Source organism: Cynocephalus volans, chromosome 9 (assembly GCF_027409185.1).
Source record: "Cynocephalus volans isolate mCynVol1 chromosome 9, mCynVol1.pri, whole genome shotgun sequence".
NCBI lineage: Eukaryota > Metazoa > Chordata > Mammalia > Dermoptera > Cynocephalidae > Cynocephalus > Cynocephalus volans.
The window spans coordinates 10817035-10843203 of record NC_084468.1 but is presented as its reverse complement, the minus strand read 5'-3'; the positions used below and the strand labels follow the sequence as shown (position 1 = coordinate 10843203).

Sequence of the window (26169 nt, the reverse complement as noted above, 5' to 3'; positions counted from 1 at the left end):
CCCTACCATTCTCTCCCTTCCACTTTCCCACCTCTTATAACTATAGGTCTGTTTTCTCCTTCTGAAAGGTCAGTGTTTAATTGTGGTCTTTCTTTCTTTCTTTTCTTTCCTTCCTCCCTTCCTTTCCTTCCTTTCCTTCCTTTCTTTCCCTTCCTTTCTTTTCTTTCTTTTTTAGCTCCTACATATGAGTGAGGACATACAGTATTCTCTTTCTGTGCCTGGCTTCTCTCACTTAAGGCAATTTTCTCCAAGCTCATTTGTATTGCTGTGAATGGCAGAATTTCCTTCTTTTTAATGGCTGAGTAGTATTCCATTGCATATATGTACCACATTTTCCTTATCCAGTTATCTGTTGATGAAGATTTAGATTTGTTCCACATCTTGGCTATTGTAAATAGAGCTGTGATGAACATGGGCATGCAAGTATCATTTGACATGATGATTTCCATTCCTTTGGGTATATACTCAGAAGTGGGATTGCTGGATCATATGGTAGTTCTGTCTGTAGTTGTTTGAGAAACCTCCATACTGTCTTCCATAATGGCTTTACTAATTTACAGTCCCACCAACAGTATAGAAGGTTCCCTTTTCTCCACATCCTCAGCAGCACTTGTTTTCCCAGTCTTTTTTATAATGGCCAGTCTAACTGGGGTGAAGTGATGTCTCAGTGTGGTTTTGATTTGCATTTCCATGATGATTAATGATGTTGCACATTTTTCATGTACCTATTGGCCATTTGTATGTCTACCTTTGAAAAATGTCTATTCAGCTCCTTTGTCCATTTTTTAATTGGATTATTATTATTATTTTATTATTATTATTATTTTTTACTGTGAAGTTGTCTGAGTTCCTTGTATATTTTGGATATTAATACCTTGTCAGATGTATAGTTTGCAGATATTTTCTCCCATTCTTTAGGTTGTCTTTCATTCTGTTCATTGTGTCTTTTGCTGTGCAGAAGCTTTTTAGTTTGATGTAATTCCATTTTGTTGCTTGTGCTTTTGGGATCTGTTTCATAAAGTCTCTGCCTGGTCCTACTTCCTAGAGTGTTTCCACTATGTTTTCTTTTAGTAGATTTATGGTTTCAGGTCTTATACTTAAGTCTTTAATCCATTTTGGTTGATTTTGGTATATGGTGAGAGATATGGATCTAGTTTCATTCTTCTACACATGGATATCCAGTTTTCCCAGCACCAAACCAGTGTATGTTCTTGGTGCCTTTGTTGAAGATCAGTTGACTGTAAGTATCTGGGTTGATTTGTGGGTTTTTTGAGAGGATAAACAAAATAGACAAGCCATTGGCCAGACAGACTAAAAAAGGAGAAGACCCAAATAACAAAAATCAGAAATGAAAAAGGAGACATTACAACTCATACCACAGAAATACAAAGGACCATTAGAGACTATTATGAACAACTATATGGCAACAAACTTGAAAACCTGGAGGAAATGGATGTTTTTGGACACGTACAAACTGCCAAGACTGAACCAAGAAGAAATACAAAACCTGAATACACCAATAACAAGCAACAAGATTGATGCAATAATTAACAGTCTCTCAACAATTTAAAGTCCAGGACCACATGGCTTCACTGCTGAATTCTACCAAATATTTAAAGAAGAATTAACACCAATCCTTTTCAAACTATTCCAAGAAATTAAAACTGAGGCCATTCTCCTAAATTCATTCTATGAAGCCAGCATCCCCCTCATACCAAAATCAGGCAAAGACACAACAAAAAAAGAAAAAGAAGAAAAAAAAAAAAAAAAAAAAAACTACAGGCCAATATCCTTGATGAACATAGACACAAAAATCCTCAACGAGATATTAGTAAACAGAATAAAACAGCACATCAAAAAGATTATACACCGTGATCAAGTGGGACTCATCCCAGGGATATAAGGATGGTTCACATTCACAAGTCAATAAATGTGATAAACCACATCAGCAAAAGCAAGGTCAAAAACTATGTGATTATCTCAATAGCCTCAGAAAAAGCATTTGGCAAAATTCATCATCCCTTCATGATAAAGACCCTCAACAAATTAAGTATAGAAGGAAAATATCTCAACACAGTAAAAGCTATATGTGACAGATCCACCACCAATATCATCCTGAATGGGGAAAAGCTGAAAGCTTTTCTTTTAAGAACAGGCAGAAGACAAGGATGCCCACTTTCACCAGTTATATTCAATATATAGTATTGGAAGTATTAGCCACAGCAGTCAGGCAAGAGAAAGAAATAAAGGGCATACACATTGGAAAAGATGAAGTCAAATTGTCACTGTTCATAAGTGACATGATCCTAGATATAGAAAACCCCATAACCTCTTTCAAAAAACTCCTAGAGCTCATAAACAAATTCAGTAGAGTTTCAGGATACAAAATCAATACAGAAAATCAGTAACGTGATTATACACCAACAATGACCAAGCAGGGGAAAAAAAAAAAAATCGAGAAAACAAGCCCATTTACAGTAACTACCCAAAGAATAAAATACTCTGAGAGAACTAAAAAACTCTGCTGAAAGAAATTAAAGAGGATGCTAAAACATGGAAGGACATTTCTTGTTCATGGATTGTAATAATTAACGTTGTGAAAATGTCCATACTACCCAAAGCACTGTAAAGATTCACTGGAATCCCCATCAAAAGATCAATGATATTCTTCACAGAAATGGAAAAAAAAATCCTAAAATTCATATGGAACAACAAAAGACCCTGAATAGCCAAAGCAATCTTGAGAAAAAATAAATAAATAAAACCAGAGACATTATACTACCTTACTTCAAACTATGCTACAAATCTATAGTAACCAAAACAGCACAGTACTGGCATAAAAACAGACACATGGACCAATGGAACAGAATAGAGGAGCTAGAAATCCTGTACACTTTTTATTCCAAAAATATATCAAGTATCTTTCCTATTTTTACCATCTCTATTGGTTCCAACTACCATCATCTCTTCTCTTTCCTAGATTTTTACAGCAGTCTCTTAACTGGCTTCTCTGCTTTACATTTGGCCTTTTGTAGTTTAATTTCAACAATGCAGCCAATATGAACTGTTTAAAATGTAGGTCAGATTGCCTTTTTTTTTTTTTTTTTTCCTTTCTTTTTGCTCAAAATCCTCCAATAACTTCCCATCTCTCTTATGGTAGCCTGTGCACCCTATGTGATCCGGTCCCTGACTTATTTCTCTAACCTTGTTTTCTACTGTTTCTCTCTGTCTTTTCAGCCATTCTGGCCTCCTGGCTTTTCTTTAAATCTACTAAACATAATCCTGCTCTTGGGCCTTTGTACTTGCAGTTCCCTCTGCTTGGAAGGCTTTCCCCAGATTTCCTTGCTCTTAGCCTTCTTAAGGTCTTTGCCTATTTAAAATAGTATTTACCTTCACACACCCTTTATTTTTCTCCGTAAGTTCTATTAGCATTTACCCTACTATATGCAAGGGTACTTCAAAAAGTTTATGGAAAGATTCATATTATTTTTTTAATTCTAGTTTTCCATGAACTTTTTGAAGTACCCTCATACTTTACTGCTTATTTTCTTTTCCTTCATTAAAGATGTAAGCTCATTGTTATATCTGTAACACCCAGGATAGTGCCTGTCCATAATAGGCACTCAAATATTTGTTGAACAAGTGACTGATCAACAAAGCAGTTATCCGTTGAAATGTTAGGCACGTTTTTAAGTATGGTATAGTAGTGTTGAAGTAAAATTAATTGCATTATACAGTATTAATGCCCTTGTCTTTCAGTTGCTTAGATATTACAGGGATATATACTAATATTCACGTTTCATGAATTTGAGAAATGAGCATGGATTCAAATGAGCACTGATATCAAGAAATTTTAATTCCATTTTGAAAAATAAAATGTAAAACCTAGAAAAATGACATGGTTAACTGAAGAACATAAGGAAACTAAATTATTATTAACAGTAAGGGTGTTATCATACGTGTGATAGATGGGTACTGAATAAAAATTTTAAGGATGCTCTTAATAATAGAAGAAAAGAAAGATTTTACCAGTGTCTAACTATAACTTTATCTTCATAAATTACGTCTCTGGATTTCTTAGAATGATGTACTCTAGTGTCTTAGTCTATTAGTGCTGCCATAACAAAATATCTGAGACTGGGTAGTACATAAACAACAGAAATTTATTTTTCACAGTTTTGGAGTATGGGAAGTTCAACACTGAGGCACTGGCAGGTCTGCTGTCTGGTGAGAGAGAAGGGTCTCTGCTGCTTTTATTTATATTTTTGGCGGCTGGCCAGTATGGGCATCCAAACCTATGACCTAGGTGTTATAAAATCTGTGCTCCAACCAGCTGAGCTAACTGGCCAGCCACTATCTCTGCTTCTAAAATGACACCTTGAATGCTGTACATGGTGGAAGGCAGAGGGCAGAAGGCAAAAGGAGATGAAACCCTGTGTTCTCATGTGGTGCAAGAGCGGAAGAGAGCAAATCCACTCCTCAAGCCTTTTATAAGGGCACTATTCCTATCTATGAAGACTCAGCCATCATGACTTAATCGGTTTCTAAAGGCCTCACCTCTTAACATTAGCATATTGGTGATTAAATTTCAACATATGAAATTTTGGGGGATGCTTTTAGACCATAGAACTAGTGACTGAGCCCTCTTAGATGCTGCCTACTGAATTTTAACACAACAGAGGAAAACTTCGTAGGGAAGTGCTGTGAAGGGCTTTTCTTTTATACCTGCTCTCATTGTTGAGAATCTCAGATGTTATTTAAAATACTTTTTATGATTCTTAAGGTTCTTTTGTGATCACAAAACTAGTGATGGTGACTCTTCAAGGGACTGGATTTGTGTATTTTTCATCTTTGTGTTCTTACTGCCTGCCACAATACCTGGCATATAATAGATGCTTAATAGATGTTTGTTGAATAAATGATTTTTTTCCAATTAAGCAGTCTCTTCATGGCTATCTTATTAGGAAAAATTTTTGTTTGGAAGGTAAATCCTCAAAGATATAGATAAACTTATGTGATAGTTGGGGAGTTGGGAGAAGGGGGAAAGGAAAAAAAGAGAAAACTGCAATGACAGACTATTTCATTAGAAAAGACAAATGCACACGTACATTGAATGACACAACTTCATGTTTTTAATTGGATAGTGACTTCACTGGGGATTTTTCCTAGTGCCATGATTTGTTCTCAACTCTTGTTAAATTAAGAAAGTATTTTAGCTTCAATATTATGATAAACTAGATGTATAAATGTCAGTGCTAATAGCATAGTATTTTATTCTTCCACAAATTGATGCCTGTGGTATCTGGACATTTTTCGGGCTGTTCTTGTAAATAAGGTCTCAGTAATGTTTATGGAACAGCAACTTGTGGCCAGAAGAGAAAAAAACTCCGTATTTCCCAAGGTAAGCAATATAAATGGGGCTCAGGAACCCCTCACTAGATCAAAAATCTCCTAGAGAAAGATCTCTTGAAACTACAAACTAAAGACCTTCAATATAATTTTAAATAAAGCCTTTTATGTAGTATGAGAGCATTTTTTAGTTGATAATCAATTGCCACTATTATGAAGGCTTACTAGATTTGCAAATTTACAAGCTTTTACAAGTCAGTTGGGTCCCTTCCGCAGGAAATCAGTTTAAGGTTTTTTTTTCCCTATATTGACTCAAAGAGGCTAGTTGTCCTTAAATCCTATGAATATATTTGCCTTATAATTTGACGGCATTGAGTCAACATCCTTATAGGGTCCGTAGTGTTATAAAAAGAGAAACTGTTCAATAAAGAATCACAGTTGAAAAAATAGACTGTGCTGGATAAAACCAGTATTGGATATGAGTTCTGTGCTTTGCTTTAAAGCACCTACAACTATTCAAGGAAATATGTCCTTTCCCATTACTCTCAAAATGGATTCTTTAGATTTGGAAAGCAGCTGAACTATATCTTTGTGAAATTAAATCATGACTGTAAATAAATTAATGTAAATATGCAATGTAATAGTGATCTCTTTTAGCAGAAAATTATGTATTTGTGTTGACATTAAAGTTTATAGAGATTATAGAACTATTCTAATTATAAAAGTAATTAAACTGTTTCAAAGCAAATATGCTTGGGTAAGTATTCCTCACCTTCAATTTATCACCATGTTTAAATATGCTATACTAAGATATTTTTTGAGCATTTTTTGTGTCTGATCCTGTGTAGACAATAATAGTGATAGCTCATTTTTTTTTTGAACACTTATGTGCCAGCCATTGTGCACTATACATGGATTAATTCTCTAGGAACTCTATATATGATAGGTATGTTTATTATTCCCAGTTACAGATAAGGAAACTGAGCCATGAAGAGATAAAATAAATTGTCCAAGATTACACAGCTAGTGTCTAAGCTGGGACATAATATTGAAAAGTAAGTCAAACTTAAATATTAAAAAATGCTTTGATTGACTCTAACATTGAATTGTATTCTCTCTTTAACACCTGTCTAGTTGATTTGGAGCATATGCGAACAGTAAAACCTGAAAAACACTTACGATTTTGCCAGGAAAATGGCTTTAGTAGCCACTTTGTCTCAGCCAAGACAGGAGATTCTGTAAGTAAAATAATTAATTCTGCATGCTGTAAGTGTTGTTTTACTTTCATTTACTAACTTTCATAGGAGGTATACTTCCATTAGTTAACTTTTTTTTTTTTTTCGTGACCGGTACTCAGCCAGTGAGTGCACCGGCCATTCCTATATAGGATCCGAACCCGTGGCGGGAGCGTCGCAGCGCTCCCAGCGCCGCACTCTACCAAGTGCGCCACGGGCTCGGCCCCATTAGTTAACTTTTTGAGCAAACTAATTCCTATTGAGGACATAAAATATCTTACACATAATATGTTTATTCTGGTTATATTGCTTTTAATAGTTCATTTAACATAACTTTATGGTTATTTTAAGGAATTTAAAAATGAAGAGAATTAAAAAGAATATAAATCTCCCATAATCCCAGGATCCAGGGATGATCATTTTTACTTCATATGATTCCTTCTAGTTTTCTTTTTCTGATGTTCACAAATACTAGTGCTGCTGTTTCTTGCAGATTGTATTTTTTGGGTGCATACTTTGTAACAGGCACTGTACAACTCTGATTATCTCCATTTTATAGATGAGTCTTAGGTTATGTAATGGGGTCCAGGTTACACAGCTAATAAATGGTGGACATAGGGTTTTTCAATCCAAGTAGTGACACTCCAGGGCTCACCATCTTAACCGCAATAAATATTTATTTTAAAAAATTAAAATAATATAGAAATAATTTTGTGTTTTAGTTTTTTACTTAATATTTTTATTTGTTGGAAATTTTCCCATGTTATTTAGTATTACTATAGATTTAATAATTCATTAAATAAATGTTCAAAAATTTATTCAACCATTTCCCTATTGTCAGACATGTAGGTACTTTCTAAATTTTAGACGTATTGTTCTAATGTAAAATTTTGTTCATAAGTTTTTGATATTTTGATTATTTATTTTAGATAGATTCCTTGAAAGGGGATTGAAACCTATTGCAAAATTACCAACCTAAAGGCTAAATTAATTTAACTATCACCAGCATTGTATGATTGCCATACTGCTGTATTCATTTTAAAATTCAGGATTTATTTATTTATTTTTAAATCTTTGTTAAATTAATAGCCAAAAAAAGAACTTTACTATTTAAATTTGAATTTCTTTGATTATAATTGAATTTGAAATTTAAAGAACTTTATTTGCTATTCATTTTCTGCTTAGTTCCTTTTGATAATTTTTTATTGCTTTTAAAAAATTTCTATGACCATTTTTATGTCAGGGATAACAGCCATTTGTCTTAGTGTTTTCAAATATTTCCCTCTGCTCACTTTTTTGACTGTTTTCTTGACATTTTTTTAACCAAAAGAAGTTTGAAATTTTTCTGTGGTTTAATCTTTTAATGTTTTTCTTATATGATATCCTCCACAGTTTTTATGCCTAGGATAAATATTCAATTATCTAAAGGGTGCTTAATCTTTTTTGTGGTGAGAGTCATTTAAAAATCAGCCTCTTGGAACCCTTTTCCCCAGGATAATGTGAACATGGACACATACCCACACATTCTATTTTTAAAAATACAGTATCAATACTTCTTGATAAACTCATTGATTGCTTGGGCTACCTCACTTGTCTTCCCAGAAGTTTTTTGCCACTTGAGAATGTTTTTAATATCCAGTATTTTACTGTGTGTTTAACCACTTAATGTTTCTTGTGTACTTTTATTTAACCACAGTTAAAAACCTCATTGTTTTCCTTTTAAATGCTACTTAAAAATGGTCTGTTCTTGTGGAATCACAAGAAGACTTACTCCAGGTTACTTCCCCTCATTGCCTGAGGAGTTGAGGTCTAGGCTTTCTCAGTACTACCTCTGTTATAATTCTTAGTGATTTCAGTATCCTTGTTTATTCTCCACTCCTCCTCAGCCTCTTCCTCCTGTGCATATCACAGATCTTGTCATTGCAGGTCACTGCAACCCCTCTGTCTCAATACCAGACATCCTAATCACTAACCACCAACCATCCTCTGTCTTCCCAGCTCATACCCCTGAGTTAACCAATCATTCTTCAACCATAGTAGGACCTGCCATACATTGATCCTAACACCTTTTCAAAATCCCTGACCTTCTCGTATGTCCTCATTTTCCTCTCTTCTTAACTTAAATCTCAGGAAAAATTAAAATCATTGCCATTTATACGCCCTCAATTCTGTTTCCCCTCTTTCACTTCGCAAGACTCACTTGGCTAAACCTTAATTCTAGTTTAAACCAAGCTTAAAGTTTTCTTTGGCTACATTCATGAACACAACCAGAAAAAATGCAGAGGCATGCTGGAGGTTTCACTTTAAATTCATAATCACTAACCTCAAGAGGACCCTTAATGCTGTTCAGTAATTATACTATATGTCCCTAGTCTGTCATCTCTCCATCTATCATCTCTCCCCTCCCGTCATCTCTACATAAATGATTGTTTCATAATTTCTCTTCTTTCTTCAGATGTTCAAAACATCCTCCCCTGTTCGCTTAGCTGATATCCTTGTTTCCTATTTTGTAAGAAATTTGAAACAAACAGAAGACAACTTCTACATACTCCTGCCCCCACATCTACCCTTACAACCCACAAGCCTTCTGCCCCATATCTATCCCTGTATTTTCTATCTTTTCTGTGGTTACTATGTGTTCTATGCCCCCAGCTAGGTGAGCTTCTCCATCATGCAGTTACCACATTTCTCTTTGCTTAATAATTCAAGGATGTTGCCTTAGCAATTCCCTCTCTTTCCTGCATCATCACTTATTTTTCTGTCTACTGGATAATTCTATCAGCATACAAAATATTATGACTTCTCTTATATTAAAAACAAGAAAAAAATTCTTGATCCCATATTTTTATCTAACTATGGCCTTATTTCTTTCCTCCACTTTCCAGTGGAATGTCTTGAAAGAGTTGTCTCCAGTTCCTCTCCTCCTATTTTTTTCTTGAAGAGTTACAATAGACTTTTGTCCCCAATATTTTACCCAAACTGCTATTATCAAAGTTACCAGTTACCTCCTCTTTGCTGAATCCAATAGTCAGTTCTTAGTCATCTTCTTACTTAATTTAGTGGCAGCATATAAAATATTTGATCACTCTCTTCTCTTTGAAATATTTTCTTTACTTAGCTTCTAAGATACTACACCACCTGGTTTTCTTCTTACCTTACTAACTACTCTCTCAGTCTACTTTGCTAATTTCTTCTCATCTCTCCAGCCTCTGAATATTGGAGTGCTCAAGGGCTCAGTCCTTGAATATCTCTTTTTCTAAACTTATTCTCTTAGGGACTTGATTTATAGCCTCATGGCTTTGCTAAGAACACTTACCTGAACTCCAGGCTCATATATCCAACTGCCTGCTTAGCATCTCCACTTAGATGTCAATAGGGTATCCAATTTAACACATCCAGAACTGAGCTATTAATATTCCCTCCTCAAATCTCTCACTATCTTCCACACTTCAATAAATGACAGATTTATTCCATCAGTTGCTCAGGCTAAGAAAATTTTGGCGTCATCTTTGACTCCTCTCTCTCGCAACCCACATCTGTCTGTCACCAAGTCCTGTTGGCTCTACTTTCAAAACATATCCAGAACCTGGTGATTGTTTCTTACCATCTCCATTCCTACCACTTTGGTTCAGCCTCCATAATCTCTTGCATTTGTCTCCTTGCTGATTTCTCTTTTTGTATTTTTGATCTTCTATAGTGAATGCTCAATACAACAACCACCTCAGTCTGTTTAAAATAAAAGTCACATCAGGCTACCCTCCTATCATAGCTTCCATTTCACTCAAAGTAAACACTGATGTTTTTCCAGTAGCTACCAGATCCCACATGATTTGTATACCCTTCATCTCTTTGCTCATCTTCTTTTAAAATCCTTCTCCTTCTCTCCATTCCACAACACTGGCTTTCCTGTTGTTCTTTGAACATTGACTGTCAGTGAACTAAAATATAGTATGCTTTTTGGTTACAAATGCATAAGCCTTTCAAGGATATGTATCTCTTTTTTCTATTATAAATCAAAATTAAATTAGTAAAGTTGTGATAAATATTCAGTTAGGAATTATGAGTAGGGATAAGAAGTTGGTAGGATGCTTATAAAGCAAAGATAAACTATACTACAGTAAATGTCAGGAATGAAACTCTTAGAAATCATAGTGGACCTGGCATGAGCTATGTGTGAAAGCCTGTTTATAGAAAAGTATTTGTAGATTTTTGTTTAACTATAATGGACTATATTGCTTCTTTACTCTGAACTGATAAGATATAGTAAAGAGTATCAAACTGTTTTACTCGAGAGATATTTAGAGTTTGTTGAAAAGTTGGTAAGAGAGCCACCAGATTTTTAGAAGTTTGGAAAGTAAGACCTTTTAAGATAGGCTAAAGCCAGGCCAAAAGACCAACATAGAATTGGCAGTAAAAAAAAAAACAAGGTAGTATAGATTTTTTTTTTCTTTTTTTTCTTTGGAAGAGTAGCGGTAATTGTCATGTTAAATCTTTAAAAATGTATGTTTTTAGAGATAAATGTAAATTTAGACTAATTCAGTGAATTGCATGAATTTTCAAATTATAGTTTAATCATTAAAAAATTATAACATTTATAATGTTGCTATATTTGACAAATAAAGTTATTTTTGGAATCACCTGCTACATTGTATTTTTTGCAATTCTTACTGTTTATCATTTTTTAGAAGGTTCAATTTATTTGAAGGTAACTTAAGCATGCCTGTTTTAAATCATTTAAATTTATTTTTGTTATGTAGGTCTTCCTGTGTTTTCAGAAAGTTGCTGCTGAAATCCTTGGAATCAAATTAAACAAAGCAGAAATAGAACAGTCACAGGTGATTATCTTGAACTTTGTATTTAAAAAACTAATGGGTTTCTTAAAAGACATTCATTTTCACTCATGAATCCTTTCCCGTTTATGCATTCTTTGTACATATATACCTGAAGCCTTGTAAATAGATTGTGTGTATGAATCAGTGTTTATTGCAAAAGATGAACAATGTTAACTTTTTGCCAAATTATGATAAGCTTGAAACCTCATTTTGTCCCTTTTGTTGGAAAAAAAAAGGATTAATAAAAGACATGTCAGTGGTTAATTAATGGGTTAAGGTGCTGACCATATTGTTTCATACACCTTTATTTAAGTTCTCTCAGGGCTATTCCGTTTATCTTTAAAGCATCTTCCATTGTAATGATATTGGTTCTTGATGTTATTTTATTAATTTAGTAGTTTTACTAATTATTGAGGATTTCTGAGTTATTTCACTATTCCGAGACAATTCTCTTAGACTAGGAAATAAATGTGAATACCAGCAGTCAAGAACTTAAAAATACCACTATAATTGCATGCTAATTCACATGTTTGATAGAATGAAAGAGCAAGAGCCTACAGTTTAAAGTTAAGATTTAGAAGTGATTTGGTTAGAATTAACACACTAATTACATTTTTCCTCAATTTCCTCCACGCCACCCATACCCCATTCAGCTAAAAACATGTAATTATCTTTTCTCATCCTTAAATTTTTTAAAAAATTATTTTTGAGTTCTGTGACTTATTCTCATGGTCACTCTTAGTGTATGTATGTGTTTTAAAGCAGTTAGAGCAAATATCAATTGAAAATTGTATACCGATGTGGCTGTTTCTATGACTTGATCAAAGTATTTTAACTCTGGAAATTTGCTACTTTTATTTATTTATTGATAATATTTATTTCTTTATTGTAACATAGTTGATTGTAAATATCTGTGGAGTACAGAGTTGAGTATCACTACCTGTGTGTAATTTGTGATGCTCCAATCAGGATAATTAATATATTCAACATTGTATAATGTAATCGTTTTTCATAGCCCTCACTTATCCCCGTCTCCCTCCCACTTTCCCACCTCTGGTAACCTCAGTTCTGTTCTCTCCTTTTGAAAGTTCAACGTATTATTGTGATTGTTATATCTTTCTTTCTTTCTTTTTTTAAATTCATTCATTTATTTTTTAGCTCCCACTTATGAGTAAGGACATGTGGTATTTCTCTTTCTGTACCTGGTTTATTTCATGTAACATAATTTTCTCTAAGTTCATTCCATTCTTTTTTATGGTAGAGTAGTATTCCATTGTGTAAATATACCACATTTTCCTTATCTAGTCATCCATTGATGGACATTTAGGCTGGTTCCACATCTTGGCTATTATAAATAGAGCTACAATAAACATGGGGGTGGAGGTATCCCTTCGACATGATGGTTTCCATTCCTTTGGATATATACCCAGCAGTGAAATTGCTGAATCATGTGGTAGTTCTATGTGTACTTTTTTGAGGAACTTCCATGAATTTTTCATAATGGCTGCATCAGTTACAGTCCCACTAGCAGTGAAGATGGGTTCCCCTTTCTCTGCATCCTCATCAACATTTATTGTTCTGTGTCTTTTTGATATTAGCCAGTCTTACTGGGATGAGATGATATCTCAATCTGGTTTTGATTTGCATTTCCCTGATGCCGAGGGATGTAGAACATTTTTTCATCTGTATGTTGGCCACTTGTATGTCTTCCTTTTAGAAATGCCTAGTTTTCTTTTTCTGCTAGTTTATTGTTGGAGTATAAAAGCACTGTTAATTTTTGCATATTGATTTTGTATCCTGCAACTTTACTGAAATCGTTTATCAACTCTAAGAGTTTTTTGGTAGAGTCTAGGCTTTTGGTATATAAGCTCATGTCTTCTGCTGAGAGACAATTTTACTTCATCTTTTCCAATCTGATACTCTTTATTTCTTTCTCTTGCCTGATTGCTCTGGCTAGTACTTCCAATACTATGTTAAATACGAGTGGTGAGAGTGGGCATCCTTGTTTTCTTCCTATTGCTATGGGAAAAACTTTCAGATTTTCCCCATTCAGTATGATATTGACAGTGAGTTTGTTGGAGAAGCTTTATCAACATTCTTAGTTCTCTTGTCACAGAGTAACTAAGTACTATTTTGACTTTAGAGATGAGCTTCACCTCCAGGCATATTTTAACTGATGAGATATTGAATGTGTTAACTACACAGCACTCTACCCTCCTAGTATACCCCGCCTTGTTTATTATGCTTTGAGATTTAATTCTGTCTTCAGTTTGTTTGTGGAGTTTACTTTAATTTATTCCATTGAAGGTGAATTCAAACTACTGGAGCCCTCCTCTATTATGTTTGTCGGAATTCTTTGTGTATAGCTGGAAACCTTGTTATCCTTTCCTGAACCTGATGAATTTAGTGCCTTTGCCAATTAAATGATTGGAGTTCACAATTGATATTTTTCAGTGGAAAAATTTTGGAAAGTTCATTGAAAAGACAAGGAAGTTCAGATAGTATACAAATATTGCATGTTTTTTGTGTTTTTCTTATGACACTTAAAATATTCTTGAGGGGATTTGAAGTAGTGTTTGAATGTACTTTGTATTGTTTTATAGAGAAGGAGTTAAATGGCAGGCTCACTGTTACATGGAAATTGACATAATTAGTTTGTTACATAAATATTTATGATGAGGTTTTAGTCTTATTTCCATTTACTTATTATTTAAAGGATTCTGCTATTTTAGTTCCAACCTACATTGCTCCTGTTTGGGAATCTTGTAAAATGAGTTATCATCATAGTTTGCAAGCTTTGCAAGAAAGAAAAGGAGGAGAGAGAAAAGAAAGTAAATGTAGTATGTTAATCAAGCAAACATATTTTGAGGGTCTACTTTATGCCAGAGATTCACACTAGAATCTGGGGATATAGAGATAAGATAAAGTTCCTTTTCTCAAGGAGCTTCTAGAATAAATGGATCAGGCATGCTTTTCAACAATTAGGTACACTATAGATACATTTTTCACAATTTCCAATTTAGTTAATAGTTTCATTTGCATCATTAATACAGTCTTCCCTTTCTTCTCCTAGCTGTTCACCTCTAAGGTAGTGTGAAAATTGGGACTGTTGCTAACAAGCATTCTACTTTCCCAGGTTATTCAGATTTTTGTTTGTTTGTTTGCTTGTTTGTAAAGTAGTCAAACCTTTAGGGGAAAAAATAAATTTACAACTGCTGTTCTCTAGGAAGTCCAGCATTCAGCTCTTTAATAATGCATTACATAATTTGTGAAGAAAATACATAGTCCTGTATCTTGTCTCTTTCAGTCTGAATTGCAAGATTTTGCCATATATACTTGCTGTTAAGAGTTCTTAATACATTTTTGAGCCTTGATATTTTTACTTGGCAGTTAATAAACTATGAATTTATGTTTGATTTAAACTGGGTATGCATTAGTTTCTTAGTACTCCAAATTTCTGTCATATCTGAGATATTCACTAAACTTGCTAAAAATATATATTCCTTATTTTCCCCTCAGATTATTTTTATACTATTTATGAGTTTCTAACATAGGGCCTGGCACATAGTAGGCACACTTAAGATTTTAGTTCAGTCTTAGCATGTAATTGTACAACACAAGAGCCCGTTTTACCCCTGATGCTAAGGGCCCTCCCTGCTGTTCAGTTTTATCTCAATATTGACCTTCCTTAAGGAGCCCTCAGATGGTCACCACTCCTGCCCAAGATGTGACGGCCAGATCCATACTGGCAGCATTCCCATTATCACAAATTGCGATTGTACCCCGTGCCCCCACCCAATTATCCCAACCTCCCTCACCATCCCCCTTTCCCCCACTCCACTTTGTATCCCTAGGTGTGCTCTGTCCCTCTGCAACTCCAACACACCACTGTGGTCTTTCTTTCCTTCCTTCTTTCTCTCTTAGATCCCACTTATGAGTGAGTACATGTGGTATCTATCCCTCTGTGCTTTGATTTTTTCACTCAACATAAATTTCTCCAAGCTCATCCATATATTTACAAATGGGAGAATTTCATTCTTTTTTATGGCACAGTAGTATTCCATGGTGTATATGTACCACATTTTCCTTATCCAATCATCCATCAATGGACATTTAGGTTGGTTCCATATCTTGGCTATTGTAAACAGAACTGTGATGAACATGGGTGTGTAGGTATTCCTTCGACATGATGATTTCCAATCATTTGGGTATATACCCAAAAGTGAGATTGCTGGATTGTATGGAAGATCTATGTGTAGTTGTTTGAGAAAACTCCATACTGTTTTCCATAGTGGTTGTACTAATTTACATTCCCACCAACAGTGAAGGAGCATTCCCTTCTCTCCACACCCATGCCAGCATTTGTTATTCTCCATCTTTATTATTATAGCCAGTCTAACTGGGGTGAGGTGATATCTCAATGTGGTTTTAACTTCCATTTCCCTGATGACTATTGAGGTTGAGCATTTTTTCATGTACCTGTTAGCCATTTGTATGTCTTCCTTTGAAAAATGTTTATTCAGTTCCTTTTCCCATTTTTAAATTGGGTTATTTGTTCTTTTACTGTATAATTGCTTGAGTTCCTTGTATATTCTGGATATTAATCCCTTGTCAGATGCATAGTTAGCAAAAATTTTCTCCCACTCTGTAAGTTGTCCTTACACTCTGTTGATTGTTTCCTTGGCTATGCAGAAGCTTTTGAGTTTGATATAGTCATATTTATTTATTTTTTCTTTTGTTGCCTGTGCTTTAGGGCTCATATTCATAAAGTCAGTGCTCAGACCTAGTTCCTGAAGTGTTTCACCTATATTTTCCGTTAGTAATTTTACAGTTTCAGGTCTTATACTTGTCTTTAATCATTTTGAGTTTATTTTAGTATATGGTGAGAGATGCATATCTAGTTTCATTCTTCTGCATATGGATATTCAGTTTTCCCAGCACAACTTATTGAAGAGACAGTCTCTTCCCCAAGTTGTCTTTTTGTTGCCTTTGTCAAATATCAGATGTCTGTAAGCCTGAGGGGTGATTTTTGGGTTCTCTATTCTGCTCTAGTGGTCTGAGTGTCTATTTTTATGCCAATACCATGCTGTGTTGGTTACTATAGCTTTGTGGTATAATTTGAAGTCAGGTAGTGATATGCCTCCAGCTTTATTTTTTTGCTCAGGATTGCTTTGGCTATTTGGGGTCTTTTGTTGTTCCATATGAATTTCAGATTGTTTTTTTCCATTTCTGTGAAGAATGTCATTAGTATTTTGATGGGGATTGCATTGAATCTGTAGATCACTTTGGATAGTATAGACCTTTTCACAATGTTAATTCTTCCAATCCAAGAGCATGGAATGTCTTTCTTTTTGTGTCTTCTTTAATTTCTTTCAGTAGTGGTTTGTAGTACTCATTGTAGGGATCTTTCATCTCCTTGGTTAAATTGATTTCTAGGTAATTTATTTATTTTTGTGACTATTGTAAATGGACTTACTTTCTTGATTTCTCTTTCTGTTAGTTCATTATTGGAGAATATAAATGCAACTGATTTGGGGGCTTTTATTTTGTATCCTGCAATGTTACTGAAATTATTAACCAGCTCTATGAGTTTTCTGATAGAGTCTTTAGGTTTTTCTATACATAGTATCATGTGATCTGCAAATAGGGACAGTTTGACTTCATCTTTTCCAATCTGGATTCCCTTTATTTCTTTCTACTGCCTGATTGCTCTGGCTATTACCTCCAATACTATATTAAATAGAAGTGGTGAGAGTGGGCAACCTTGTCTTGTTCCTGTTAAGGGAAAAGCCTTCAGTTTTTCCCCATTCAGAATGATACTGGCAGTGGGCTTGTTATAGATGGCTTTCATTGTGTTGAGATACTTTCCTTCTAGACCTAATTTGTTGAGAGTCTTTATCATGAAGGGATGTTAAATTTTGTCAGATGCTTTTTCAGTGTCTATTGAGATAATCATATGGTTTTTGCTCTTGAGTTTGTTGATGTGATGTTTCACATTTATTGACTTTTGTATGTTGAACCATCCTTGCATCCCTGGGATGAATCCCACTTGATCATGGTATATATATATTTTTAATATGTTGCTCTATTTTGATTGCTAATATTTTGTAAAGGATTTTTGCATCTATGTTCATCAAAGATTATCGGCCTGTAATTTTCTTTTTTTGTTGTGTCTTTATCTGGTTTTGGTATCAGAGTTATGTTGGCCTCATAGAATGAGTTTGGGAGAGTGGCTTCTATTCCAGTTTTTTGGAATAGTTTGAGGGTAATTGGTATTAATTTCTCTTTAGATGCTTAATAGAATTCAGCTGTAAAGCCATCCATACCTGGGCTTTTCTTTGTTGGAAGACTGCTGATTACTGCTTCAATCTCATTGCAGTTTTTCTGTCTCTTCTCGGTTCAGTCTGGGTAGTATGTATGTGTCCAGAAACTTATCTGACCCCTGGGGGTCTCGGCTCACCTCAGCAGCTGCTGCAGCTATGAGTGCTTCCCTCCAGAGCCTAAGACTGAATCCCAGTGCCACACAGGCCTTGGCTCACCTCGGCACCTGCTGTGGCTGTGGATGCTTCCCTCTGGGGCCTATGACTGAGCCCTGGTGCCACGTGGGTCTTGGCTCACCTTGGCGGCTGTGGGAGCTTCCCTCCAGGGCCTAAGACTGAGCCCTGGTGCCACGTGGGACACTGTACAAGGATTTCTTTCTTATCCTGAACACCACTTATTTTACTTGAAGAACATATTTACTAATTTTGTACATACCATTCTAACCCTCAGATGTCAAGCATTGCTTAATGGATTTCCATATCATATTCCATTTTTTTCTTTTTCTTATTCACCTTTAAAATTTATTTTTCTATAAAATTTTAAAACCAAGTGGGACCTTAGAGACCATGTAGGTAAACCTTGTATTTTATATATTAGGAGATTGTGAAGACTGAAGAGGTGAAATAACTTGTTCAAAGTTATGAATGTTACTAGCAGCATATAATGGCCCATTATATATACATACATACATACATACATCATATATACATACATATATATATATATATATATATGGAAAAGGAGGAGTAGCTTTTTTAAGCCCCAACTATGTACAAAGTGTTATGCTTTTTAACATGCTATATGCATGCTTTAGATGGTAATCTGCAATCTTGTTACACTTGAATATATATCAATCAGAATGTTCTTTAATAGTTTTCTGTTTTCCATGTTAGTTTCTTATGCAGTATTTATCTAAATGTCTACAATACCTAAAATAGTGATTGGCTTTGAATGAGTTATAGTGACATATGTTTTAGCCTTCAGGGTATGTTTACATCATATCCTGGACATGACAAACTATGGCTTTTACAGAGGTAAATATGTTACTCCCATCTGGATTAAAGCACAATTGGCACAATTGACCAAACTTACCTTTAGTGTCTCCCCAAGATCCCATCTATACTCCTTATACCTTTTCACCACAACTCCTAACTTGCTTTCTTGTTTCCACTCTGGAGAACTATCACTTCCATTTCCAGTATCCACTTGCAAATGCTATTTGACAAAATCAGAGTTGAGCTCCTTTCCTTTTAGGGCTGCTTCATTATTTTCACATCATTGACTAATAGCAGAGTATAATTGAGTGTACTTTGTGCTCCAAAAATAAAGCTTGGTGTTTTGTAGGTAAAATTTTTTCCTGAAAATATCAGTAAATGGCTTGTAAACAGGCTAACTATGGTGAAACCACATACTATGAACTACATGACATTGAAATTGTTTTTCTTTTCACAGAAAGTAAAGTTTTGAATCTGCAGAGCTTTGGTTATGGCTTTCAGTTGAGAAACACTGTACACAGCTTTATGTAAAACAGTCAAGGCCTCTGAGAAAGATGCTGCCTTGTTAATTCTTCATTAATTTGATGAAAATAGATGATGAAAACCCAATTCATTTATGTTTGTCAGTGCTTTGACCAAAATGTCTTGAGCACAGGTCAGTAACCTGGTTGTGTTTATAGGATAGGGTTTAAGCCAACATTTTCTTGGATTAATGAGTTGCTTACTGATTATGAAAAGTCCTTCCCTTCACTGTAAGGCATAGTTCGGTATGAAGTGGTCAGGAGGTTTGGAGAGGTCAGATAACGTCATACAACATTTCACTGATGCACCCCCCTCATACCTCATTTGGCAGTTGGTAATGCTTCTGTTGATAGCAGCATGCTGAGTGCCTAGTAAATCATGAATCTTGTCCAAAAGTCAATACTTGCTAGAGAACTGAAGCAGAACCCACCCAAGGAGAATACATTCCTATACCTTAGCATCCTTTCATTTGCTCTCATTTATTGAACTTTATTTATAAATGTCATCACAAACAGCATTCCATATTAATTTATTTTTTTGTATATGTTAATAAATTAGTAGTTGCTTTATGAAGGAAGGATTTTCTGAAATATAAACAACCATATAGAAAAGCCACCATAGTTTCAAATCTAAAAAAATTGGGGAGCATAGTATCTTGGTCATACATGTTTGTCCCATGTGGTCTTCTTGTCCTAAGGTTTATAGCAATTAAATACATGACAATGTATTTTTGATTCTTTATTTAGCAAAGCAGATATTTGAAAGCAACAGCTGTTGTACTTAAATACTATATTTTGTGATTTTTTTTTTTTTTAATGTGACCCACAACTGCATTTTGAACTTGTTTTTTTTCTATATGGAATTTGGAAGCATGGAAGTTACGGTTGGGAGACATGGGGGAGTGACCATCAAAAGGAAGTCTTGGACAAGTAATAAATATTATTCAATATAAAAAATACAAATGTCATATAGCTTCCTCTGATTTCTTCATTCCACTTTCCACCTTCAAAGATAATTACTCCTCTGTGTTCATACAGCATAAGTTCAGTAGTAAAGCAGTTAACTTTTATGCAAATTAGTTCTATACGTGTTTCTCTTCCTATTAGTTCACAGCAACTTACGAATAGATCCTGTGTAATTCATCCATACATTTTCAGTGTAGAGTGACTGTCAAAGGAAATGAAATTAATATTTTTACTGCACTTTAGCATAGAAAAGCCCCATCATTCTCCATAGTCTTCTGAAATACTGGGCATTATATATGTTATATGTAATTATAATATCAAAAATAGAACTCACAATTTGGGAAGTTCAGTGGACATATCTATTTCAATAATTAAATGGAATTGTAAAGAATAATGTTTCTTTGATCTTTGTTCCTTTTCTTTCCTTTTCTATGAGTACATTCTGCTATTTTATGACATGTTTAAATTTATGTGTTAATTTCCTTTTTCTACTTCTGTGTTTCCTTCTATTTTCAGTCATTGAACATAGTTTCCGTTTTGTCTTTTTAAAAAAATTTCATTCTTTCCTCTTTGTCTTGCTTACATTGTATGGAATTGACAGCATATTGTCAGGGCAGAAATAGTGAAGTACCCAGAAGAAGATAATCAACATACCAGCTCTGCTCAGAGTAGAATCTGTGCAGTACAGTAGTACAGGTATTAATGGATAAATTGTTGCAATTTGGAGGGGTGGGAGGGGAGAACCAGTGAATGCTATTTTGTTCTTTATTTCTTATGAATAGGGAAGTTCAGATGATTATTGTATATTATTGGAGATTAACATTGCAGAAGTCCTATTTCAGATCTTTGAAAAATTGGTCCTTTGCCAGGAGACTTATGAATTAAATAAGAAATTAAGAACAAATTAAAATAACATGTCAGTTACTTTCAAACATATTTCTCTTTATGGTTGTGTTTATTATAGGTGCAGTGAAGTGGAGAATTGAGGCAGTTATTTCATTATTCATTCCTTGCTATTTTTCCTGAAATAGCCTAGTAATTGAAAGAGCATTTTAAAAATTAGCCTTGAATTACCCTTCTTTGTCTGCTTATGTGTGCAGACTTAGTAAAAGAGTTGAAAACAGTAAAGGATTTGTTTTAACTTAAATTATTACTTAGAGATGAATATTAGGGCATATTGCTAAATTTATTGTTTCGGTAGAGGAAAAGAGAGAAGAGTTAAAAGTGTCTTTCGGTTTAAATTATTTCAAAAACATGAATATGAAGTAATTTTCTAAATTTCTCATATACCATATTATGTTAGAGTTGTTTTTCATAACCTAACAGTGAGCTGTTTGGAAGTAAATTACAGATTTGTGAGGAAAGTTTTAAAAATTTGGTTGTTCAAAACATTTCTGAGTCTTCTTTATTTGTGAGTCCTCCTAAACATTTGTATCTCTTCTCACTGACTCACAAACTGCTGTAAACATTCTAAGAAAAGTCATGCTAAGTGTAATGGCTTATGGAAATACTAATAAATAGAGACATTTTTTACTTTGAAATGATGAAGTCTTATCCACAAATTAAAATATGTATGAATGACTAATTTTAGTTCCTTTGTTTTAAATTATAAAGAGGGTTTAATTCTTTATATTGATTTATCAGTTTTTTATGAGGCTTGTGATAACCTCAAGTTAATATCATAAAACCAGGGAAGACTCACTGAACTGAACTGAATTGTCATTGCCTCCTTTAAAACAAACAACCCCCCCCCCCCGTTAGTTTGTTCTGTTGATTCTTTTAATATCAACTCCCGTTTCATTTATGATGTCTGTCATCAGGAGTTCACCGAAGTTCAGAAAATAAGAATATACTTAAGGAGCTCTTTCTAAATGTTCTGATGTCTTGATAATAACTTTGTTTTCTTTTATGACAGAGGGTGGTGAAGGCAGATATTGTAAACTACAACCAGGAACCTATGTCAAGAACTGTTAACCCTCCTAGAAGCTCTATGTGTGCAGTTCAGTGAGCACATTTTTCTTTTGTATTGATAGTTCTGGCTGCCCTTCACCCCTGAGTGGGCCCAGGACTTCTAGGAACTTGTTTTATCAGTGACCATCTCTGTAGTTCAGTTAACACTTTCCAACTAACTCCCTTCATTATTAAGTGTTGCCTCACAGTGCAGGCAGCTCCTTGGACTGGAAAGAATTCAACTTCAGGACCACACACTTTGAATTCAAAATGGAAGGCCCATTCTCTGGAATTAGACTGCTTTATTGAAAAGGAATGATGGTTCTCTTTATGTCCTTGCTTCTTTCTTCTATGATGCAAAGTTTTTTAACCAAATATGAAAGCTATGCGAGTCTTGATCGTCAGCCAGGTTTTTTGCCACAGCAAAGGTTTCATTCTCTTATCTGGACTCATATATGTCAAAGTATACTTTAAAGTGTAAACATTGAAACAACTCATATATTTTACGTATAGATACTTAAGGAGACATTCTTTTGCTATCTATTGTGAGTGAAAATATATAAAGCTGTATCTAACTGAAAATGTTTGAAATAAGGCTGTAATAGAAATATTTTTTCATTTTTTAGAAAGGGATATAAATTGTTTATATTGTAGTTTGCAACTCACAAAGTAGTGAGTATTCAATATTGTATTTTTATTACTGTATCATGGTCATTATGTAATGTGTATATTCAGCTTAGATGGCTTTATGAATTTTGATAAATGTTCAGCTGATGCCCCACGTGGAATGTCTCTTATAGACTGCATAAGAGTACTCCCAGGATGAGTTATGACATACTGTTGGATCATTGTGGATCAGACTGTACCTGATGTTCAGATGTTTTTTTCTCATAAATAAACTTATTTAAATTAATTACTTTTTTGAATTTTCTTTCAGCCATTTTCTTTTTTGTTACCAAAAAACAAAGTGTATTTGTTTTTTTGTTTGTTTGTTTTTGTTTTTGTTTTAATTTATTTTTTATTACACATACATATGGGGTACAACGTTGATTTTCAATAATTGTGTACAATGTGTGGTGGTTAGATCAGTATAGTTAGCTTATTCATCATTATAGTACGCAATCATTCTTTGTGTCCATTGACCAATTCCTCATTAGCCACCCGCCATCTCCTTTTCCACCTCTAGTTTTCTAAAAGTTCAGTGTATTACTGTGATTGTTGTTTCTTTCTTTCTATCTCTCTTTGTTGTTCATTTGTTTATTTATGGATTCAGTTCCCAGTTATGAGTGAGAACATGCTGTATTTCTTTTTTTGTACCTGGGTTGTTTCATTTAGGATAATTTTCTCCAGGCTCATCCATGTTGTTGCAAATGGTAGAATTTCATTCTTTTTTATGGCTGAGTAGCATTCCATGATGTATATATACCACAATTTCCTTATCCAGTCATCCATAGATGGACATTTAGGTTGGTTCCATTGCCTAGCTATTGTAAATAGAGCTGCAGTAAACATGGGAGTGAGATATCCCTTCGACCTGATGTTTTCCAATTCTCTGGATATATCCCCAGGAGTGGGATTGCTGGATCATTTGAAGTTCTATCTGTAGTTGTTTAAGGAACCTCCATGCTGTTCTCCATAATGGCTGTACTAATTTACAGCCCCACCAACAGTGCAGGAGGGTTCCTCTCTCTCCACATCCTCGCCAGCGTTTGTTATTCTCTGTCTTTTTTATAACAGCCAGTCTGATTGGGGCGAGGTGATATCTCAAAGTGGTTTTGATTTGCATTTCCCTTTTGATTAATGATGTTGAGCATTTTTTCATATACTTGTTGGCCATTTGTATGTCTTCCTTTGAGAAATGTCTATTCAGCTCCTTTGCCCATTTTTAAATTGGATTATTTGTTTTTTTGCTATAAAGTTGTCTGAGCTTTTTGTATATTCTGGATATTAATCCCTTGTCAGATGCATATTTTGCAAATATTTTCTCCCATTCTGTAGGATGTCTTTTCACTTGATTGTTTCCTTTGCTGCACAGAAGCTTTTTAGTTTGATATAATCCCATTTGTTTATTTTTTCTTTTGTTGCCTGTGCTTTTGGGGTGTTAATCAAAAAGTCATTGCCCATTCCTAAATCCTTTTACTTCTATTTTTTTTTTCATGAACTTTTTGAAGCACCCTTGTAAATAGCAAGATGATGCTGATCTATTGCATTACCAATGATTTTGAATTATTTTATTTCACCAAAACTATCTGTTATTTTCTCATTGAATGGTTTATAAAAGTTATACATTTAGAACTTACAATGTAAATTAATCCCAATAAAATACTGCTCATATCTATGTGTAGATATTAGGCTTTTATATGATATTTATTTGAAAATAATATTTATCTGCTATAAAAATGCTTGAAAACCACTGCTCTGAGTGGTGGATTACCATTGGAGAATGTTTTTTGTTTTTTGGGGGGGAGAGGCCTTGACTGAATGCTGTTTTATTTTTTATTTATTTATTGTTTTTATTTTAACTTCTCAATATACATTGTAGTTGATTTTCATGACCCTTTACCTGTTCCTCTTTCCTCCCTCCCTTTCTCCCCCCCGCCCCAACTACATCATATCTGTTCACTTGTCTTAACAAGTTTAAGGAATTGTTGTGATTGTTGTGTCCTCTTCTCCCCCCACCCTTTGTTTGTGTGTTTGTTTATTTTTAGCTCCCACAAATAAGTGAGAACATGTGGTATTTCTCTTTCTGTGCCTGACTTGTTTCACTTAATATGATTTTCTCTAAGTCCATCCATGTTGTTGTGAATCGTAGTATTTCATTCTTTTTTTTTATAGCAGAGTAAAATTCCATTGTGTAGATATTCCACAGTTTCCTTATCCACTCATCTGATGATGGACATTTGTGCTGGTTCCAACTCTTGGCTGTTGTACATAGTACTGCAATAAACATTGGAGTACAGGTATCACTTCAGCATGATGATTTCCATTCCTCTGGGTATATTCCCAGCAGTGGAATAGCTGGGTCACATGGTTACAGTTACAATATCGTAATTGTTTGAGGAACACTATACCATTGGAAAATGGTATGAACAAAGTGTATTTGGATGCAAAATCAGTGATGCTGTGACATTTAATATACAGTCAGTCACTTAGAGTTGTTAGGTTATTTTTTTGGACTGATTAAAACCCAGACTTCATAGCATTTCAGGTGCTCTGTATCAACTACCTCCTACCTGTGCACTCTACTGTTCACTCCTCACCTGTGCAGATAGAGCTGTGGGCTCTTTTCCTGCTTGCTTTGTGATGCTCTGCTATCCTGTCTTTGCTCACACATCCTTTTTCTGGGAATTCCTCCCCCTGCTCCAAATATTTACCCCCTGCCAGCAGCCTCCAGGCACCATTAGGACAGGGCTGTACTTGTTCATGGTTGTGTTGTGTTTTCTGTGCTAAGGCACAGTGCCTGGCATCTTGGGCACTCCATATTCACTACATTGAAACAGGAACAAATGCCACCCCTCCATAGTGTCAGTCTTCATCTCCACAGCTGAAAGTTCCACGTCAGTATCTCTCTGATGGCCACTACTCCTTCCTGCCTTGAATTACAGTTATTTGTGTCCCTGTCTTTTATTGTTAAATAAGCTACGAGCTCATTGAAGGGCAGATCTGGGTTTCTTTTCCCTCCTGTCCCTCAGTCTACCTAGCAGAGTGCCTTTCTCATAGGAAATTTGCCACAAGTGTGTGCAGAAATTTTGCATACCTAATTTTAGAGCTGTAAGGGATTTTAGAAAACTTGTTATTTTACATCCTTGTTTGGTTAAGGAAATCGAAGTGTGGAGAGAAAAACTAACTTGCCAGAAGTCACAGAATCACAGAGCTAGACCTTACAGATCTTCTGTCTCTAGGACAAGAAATTAAAAAAATAATAATAATTTAAAATTTTTAATTTAAAAAAGATTTAAAAGATTGTGACTGTGTACTCACTAGGCAGTGGATCCCACCT

The 26169-nt window shown here is 34.6% G+C and overlaps 1 protein-coding gene across 4 annotated transcripts in view; it reads left to right on the top strand.

Moving 5' to 3' along the window:
- The window catches only part of RAB28 (RAB28, member RAS oncogene family), a 187534-nt gene that overhangs the window by 90785 nt on the left and 70580 nt on the right, over positions 1 to 26169 (top strand). For 2 of the 4 annotated variants that reach the window (XM_063107992.1, XM_063107989.1), the window contains exons 5-6: positions 6484 to 6587; positions 11342 to 11419. In XM_063107992.1, coding sequence (XP_062964062.1) covers positions 6484 to 6587; positions 11342 to 11419 — 182 coding nt within the window. Of the gene's footprint in view, positions 1 to 6483; positions 6588 to 11341; positions 11420 to 20820; positions 20916 to 22134; positions 23041 to 26169 lie in introns of those variants that run through there. The other 2 variants (XM_063107991.1, XM_063107990.1) reach the window with 2 other exon arrangements.